The following is a 6426-nucleotide window of genomic DNA, read 5'->3' as shown; positions in this document are numbered from 1 at the left end:
TTATAAGACCCAAAAAAATTTATATCTATCCCACTTTTTAGTGGATCATCACCATGCTCGGATTTAATTGCTTCCTTATCATCTTGGATAGGGATACCTTCATCTTGATTAGTTCATGGTATCTCGCGCTCTTTATCTTGTACTTGACCCTCTGCATGTTCATTTCTGACTGTCACTTCATCCATGAGCTCTTCAACAATACTCTTTGAATGAACAATGACTTGTATGACATGCCAACATTTCTTGTCATTTCATGAAACAAAATCTTATAAGAAGAAACACATAGAGTGTAAATTAAACATGCATAAGAATATAGTAAAAGCCTGTCATTAGAATTTACTTGTTCACAATGGTGAGGTAGCACAAATGTCTCTCTCTCTATTTGCTAAAATTTTCTAGTATCAATTGTCATAAATACATTTGGATGCCTTTCACACGGTTGCTTAAACGCCTCCACACACCACATCCTTGAACCACTTCACATCCAATATAAAAATTTGGAATGTTCTGAATCCAATCTTTAAGATGTTTTTAATCATGCCACAATAATCAAGCATTGCTTCACTCTTGCTCAAAGTTTTCCATAACCCCACAATCTTGAGTATTTCTCTTTGTATTTATACATATTGAGTGCACAACTGCCTTCCTTTGGACCACATGGTTTCGCATACCTTATACTACCACCAACATCACAATCTTCAGTATTTATCATTGTATTTATGCATTGAATGCATAAATGCCTTCCTTTGGACCACATGGCATTGTATACCTTATACTACCGCCAACATCGAACAAAATATATTTATGATAAATGAATAACTATATTATAAGATTCTACTTGGATAAAAAAAGAGAAAGTAGAGACACACTTACATGAGGCTCGCATCCTCTTGTGTACTAATCCCATTCTTCCTCTGTCACACCACCTCTCTGCATTTTTGTACCTTTTATATTTCTTCACAAAGCCAATCAATGGTACAATCTTTTGGAAGTGATGCAAGCTCCGAAGGAAATGGCAAGCGTCTCAAAAATATCCTAAATGCTCTTCTCTCCTCATATCTATTTCTTCTCACCTCTTCATACCTTACCACCCACCTCTTCATAACTTCACTATTAAGAATACAAAATGTATTCACCTTCTTCAACATTGATGTGTCCATTCTCCTTGTTCTTCATTTGCCTTGTGGTACATGGGACACCATACATCCATTATCCTCATTACTCCACAATTATGCCATTGTAGGATCCACACAAGGAGATAGTCTGAAGTGTAGACACATGATTTTTTCACTAACCAGACCTCTACCATGCTTCCTTTTGGCCTAACTCTTTGCCTAAAATTTAAATCCTTTAAGGTCTTCACCAAATGCTCAAGGAAGAACATCCATTGAGCATGCACAACACTGCACACCGACACTTCATCTACCAAGTGTACCACAAGATGTAATTGACTAGGGAGGATAGTTCTTGGAAAGTTTTCCTCAATCATGCACATTGCCTCCATTACCATTACTCAAGCTACATTAATAGTGGTGGCGGATGGAAGGATTTCCTTAGAACTTATGTACATAAGATGGAGTTGTCATTTAACTAGCACAGCTAATCTTAAAAACTAGTGCAACAATAAAATAAATCCATGTTGAAATTTTCCTTTTCATACCTCACCACTATCCCCATTTTGTACACAGCCTTGCACACTTTTTGATCTCCACACACACTAATGCATATGGGAGGAATGAACTATTTAGCACAAAACATTGTATTCAATGTTATATGTAATTACATAACATTGTAATCAATGTTATGTAATTACAATGCAAGACCATCATGAAGCTTATACAAGTAAATTTTACATACTTGTAACATCTTAACACCTCTTCATAACATCACTATTAAGAATACAAAATGTATTCACCTTCTTCAACATTGATGTGTCCATTCTATTTGTCTTGTGGTTAATGGGACACCATACATCCATTATCCTCATTACTCCACAATTATGTCATTGTAGGATCCACACAAGGAGATAGTCTGAAGTGTAGACACATGCTTTTTTCACTAACCAGTCCTCTGCCATGCTTCCTTTTGGCCTAGCTCTTTGCCTAGAATTTAAATCCTTTAAGGTCTTCACGAAATGCTCAAGGAAGAACATCCATTGAGCATGCACAACACTACACACCGACACTTCATCTATCAAGTGTACCACAAGATGTAATGGACTAGGGAGAGGATAGTTCTTGGAAAGTTTTCCTCAATCATGCACATTGCCTCCATTACCATTACTCAAGCTACATTAATAGTGGTGGCGGATGGAAGGATTTCCTTAGAACTTATGTACGTAAGATGGAGTTGTCATTTAACTAGCACAGCTAATCTTAAAAACTAGTGCAACAATAAAATAAATCCATGTTGAAATTTTCCTTTTCATACCTCACCACTATCCCCATTTTGTACACAGCCTTGCACACTTTTTGATCTCCACACACACTAATGCATATGGGAGGAATGAACTATTTAGCACAAAACATTGTAATCAATGTTATATGTAATTACATAACATTGTAATCAATGTTATGTAATTACAATGCAAGATCATCATGAAGCTTATACAAGTAAATTTTACATACTTGTAACATCTTATGCCAATCGTGTGTTTTTAGACCATACAATTGAGTTGCTCCTTTCTTCTTTTATTTTGTGAATGCCCCCTTTAAAGAATGTATGACTCCTGCAGGGATATAAAAGGAGAAAATTTGATTCTTCACTCTCTTTTCCTCCTTCTTTGCCAAGATCCAACTTGTACCTTCGGTAAAATTACCTTGTCATTGTCTTGAAATTTTGGCCAAGTCATGGGAAGACATTCAATCAATCTCAAGTCCTTCCAAATTGCTAAATAATCTCTCTTACCAATTATATGGTCCTAAATATTTGATGCTATATTTTTAATGATGTGCATCGGATCTAGAAGATGATTGATTCTTAGCTTTGTCCAATATGGGAGGTGAAAGAAAATCGCGTACCTTGCCATTCCCATAACGGTGGCATTCTATGGGACGATCCTCTCCACAATACTTTTCGATCACCTACTCTTAGATGATATGGGGAGAATTGGCCATGACGTAACAAGCGATGGTCCATAAATTGCACAAGCATTGTGACCGGATGTTGTGAGTCCTAATTATATGCAATGCACAAATAATTTATATTTAGAAACAACTTATATTTGATAATTTAAATCATAAGAAGGTGATTGAATATAGAAAACATATTGGAGCACTCCCCATATCTCGAAAAGTCATGCATTGTTCACATTAAAATTGCATTCACCTCTATGTTATGTTATGTAAGTAGTCACGACACATCATGCACTTGGATGCCATGCCATAGTATCTCAAGATCCTCGATTAAAGGTTCAAGGTATACATCCATGTTTTTAATCCTTTGCTTGCCTGGGCATGAATATGCTCTAGGACGGCATACAAAGCGTATGGTTGGAACTTGCACCATGCAAACCATTGGAACTGGGTCGTTGCGATAATTGGAGACCCATGTCATGCTCCTTATAGGATGTCCATTCTCCATGCAGCTCCAGTGCAGAAATGGAACGTTAGGGCAGTACTACTTCGTGTGGGCTTTGTGCACCACCAGGCGCTCATGCAAGGATCAATGCGCCACGCGAAACCGCTCGTCACTGATATAAATAGTGGGATATACGTAGTGGGATTTCATGTTTATCCGCTTTAGCTAGTTGATCTGATCATCTCAGCTGGGCGCTAGATTGCTGCAATATGGCGATGAAGTTTCCTGTGCCTTTGGGTCTTCTCTTTCTCGTACTAGGGTCGAGCCTGCTTCTTGCAGGGACAAGTGTTGTTAAGTGCAGTAGGCATGGGCGCCCTGGTTATTGTCAGGAGGGGCCAGACCACGAGATGAAGTTCCAGCCGAGGGAGCCGGAGCGCTTGTTCGAGTCGCCCGGGGGCACCATCATGCAGTGGGAGGACCCCATGATGACCCACATGGGGCTGATGGATGCCAGGAAGGTGATCCTGAACGAGCAGAGCCTACTGCTACCGCAGTACGCGAACTCTCACAGGCTCCTGGTGATACTACAGGGTATGTTTCGCTTAGCTATGAGTGCTATTTTCTTTGCATCGTGTAAAGTGGCTACCTGTTCATGATATGTTTGTACTTGAATGTGAGTCTCAGGATGTGCGAGAATGGGTCTGATGCTGCCTATGGGGATGAAGGCGAATGTGAGGCAAGTCGGCAAGGGCGAGATAATTGCCGTCCCCCGAGGGATGCCGTTCTGGATGTACAACGACGGAACGGAACCGTGCTGCTTCCTCACCGTCGCCAACATCCGCAGTCCCATGATGCATGGGCGCCACATGTACGAGGTAGGGTGCTGCTACGCACACACAGAGAGACACACATATGCCGCGTAGTACCGTTGATTACATTTGCGTGTTCAGAGCTTGCTGATGTCGAGTATGCGTTCCCAGGTTTTTCACCTTGCGGGAGCTTCCGAAAATAATATGGGCGGGATCATGCGCGGCTTCTCTCCGGACATGTTGCAGGCCGCAATGGATATGGACGAGGAGAGTGTGAGGGAGCTGGTGGAGGGCCAAGATGGAGTGGCCATGGTGAGATTGCGGGAGCACATGCAGCGTTCGCGTTATGATGAAAAACTGGAGCAGGACGAAGAACAGGCAGGCGGTGGGGCGCTGATGGCTGACTTCGCATACAACCTGGAGGAGGCTCACCGGGACATCATCCACCCGCGGGCGGGGCAGCTGACCATAGCTAACGGCTACAAGCTGCCTGTCCTCAAGCTTATGGGCATGTCAGTGGGCTGTCTCAAGCTAAATCCCGTAAGTGGTATAATTATATGTAATCTAATCGGATTTTTATGTTAGATGTTCGTAATCTAATCGGATTTTTATGTTAGATGTTCCATGCGCTAACCCTGTGTGTGTGTAATTGGCTTTGTCAGGCGGCAATGACAGCACCCGGATGGCTCGCTAACGCAGACCACATCATCTACTGTGTGCGAGGTAGGGCCCGGGTGCAGGTAGTGCAGCCGGACGGGAGGATGGCATGCGACGTAGATATGACGGAAGGCACCATGATGATGGTGCCCAAGAACTATCCTTTCATGAAACGAGCAGGCCCCGATGGTTTCGACGCCGCCGTCTTCATGAACAGCCACAGGTAATATTGTCCGCTACTCCAGTACGTCGCCTCTACATTGCGAGCTGCTAGCTATTTTAACCATCTTTTGCATTTTTGTGACCTTCCTTTCCTAGGCCCATGGCCATGCATATGACCGGCAAGGACTCCATCTTCAGCGTCATGCCTCGTGAAGTGAGAATAACAGCCTTCTGCATCGATCGCGAGCTCGACAGGCAGCTCCACGAACGGAGCAGCCGCCGCCAGTCCACTTTCCTCCTGCCACCCTGCCGGCCCACGCCCCAGCCTCGCCTCGATCAAGAGGATCACGAGGAGGAATCGTTCTCTGGTAATCATCACGCCTCCTCCAGCGTGGAGGAGATGCGAGCCGCCATTTGGAGCATGTTCGACGACAGCAGCAGCATGCTCGACGACTTCAGCCACCTCCTCCGGGTGGCGCAGTAGGCTGCCGTACAAATAGTCAGCAACCTGCTGACTTAGATGGCAGGCCACGAAATAAGAGCAACATTAATGTTGTATTTAGTTATATGCCTAATGCTTCGGTTTTGCTCATCCATCTGCCCGTTTATGGTCTTTACACATCTCATTTTGTAGTCGTCAGTTGGAACCATATTAATATCAGCTCCATAAACTTTATTAACAAAAATATATAAATAAAGAGTTAAAATCTTTAAACTCATGACTAAATTCTTTCTACTCGTCTCAATCTCTAAAAGGTCTCCTTTGTGGTCTCTTAGGAACCGTCTTAATCCAAACGCTTAATCCGACTACCGAAAGTGTTGGAAGTTTTGGATGTAAAGCATGTCCACTTATTAAATGAAGTGTGTGAAGTAGGGGGGTAGGATGTGAAGTAGGGGGGTAGGATGTAAAGCATGTCCACTTATTTAACATGTCCACTTATTAAATAAAGTGTTGAGAAGTAGGGGGCTACTCTTACAACTTAATCCAGTCGCTTAATTCGACTACTTATTAAATAAAGTGTGAGAAGTAGGGGGTAGAATGTAAAGCATGTCCACTTATTAAATAAAGTGTGAGAAGTAGGGGGTAGGGGGCTACTCTTAATCCCGTCTTAATCCAAACGCTTAATCTCGTCTTGAACCGTCTTAATCCAAACGCTTAATCCGACTACTGAAAGTGCTAAGCATGTCCACTTATTAATTGAAGTGTGAGAAGTAGGGGGGTAGGGGGCTTAATCCTCCATCATGTCCACTTATTAAATAAAGTGTGAGATGTAGGGGG

General features: G+C 42.5%; 1 protein-coding gene across 1 annotated transcript; it reads left to right on the top strand.

The window, feature by feature from the left end:
- Positions 1-3788: 3788 nt before the first annotated feature.
- On the top strand, positions 3789-5631 carry LOC147627778 (cocosin 1-like). The gene is made up of 5 exons (XM_086814262.1): positions 3789-4110; positions 4204-4394; positions 4500-4868; positions 4991-5208; positions 5304-5631. Exons 1-5 carry the CDS (start codon positions 3789-3791, stop codon positions 5629-5631), a joined length of 1428 nt encoding a protein of 475 aa, XP_086670388.1.
- The last annotated feature ends 795 nt before the right edge of the window (positions 5632-6426 follow it).

This window comes from Cibotium barometz, chromosome 20, assembly GCF_041138505.1.
Source record: "Cibotium barometz isolate CiBa-2024 chromosome 20, ASM4113850v1, whole genome shotgun sequence".
NCBI lineage: Eukaryota > Viridiplantae > Streptophyta > Polypodiopsida > Cyatheales > Cibotiaceae > Cibotium > Cibotium barometz.
Note: the sequence above shows the minus strand (reverse complement) of the source record. Positions and strands in the feature narration are given on the sequence as shown.

Bases quoted from the DNA above. Each gene is read 5' to 3' on its own strand.
- LOC147627778 (XM_086814262.1), top strand. From the start codon at position 3,789: ATGGCGATGAAGTTTCCTGTGCCTTTGGGTCTTCTCTTTCTCGTACTA. The intron at 4,111-4,203 runs GTATGTTTCGCT...TGTGAGTCTCAG, and splicing joins GCTCCTGGTGATACTACAGG to GATGTGCGAGAATGGGTCTG. The intron at 4,395-4,499 runs GTAGGGTGCTGC...ATGCGTTCCCAG, and splicing joins ATGGGCGCCACATGTACGAG to GTTTTTCACCTTGCGGGAGC.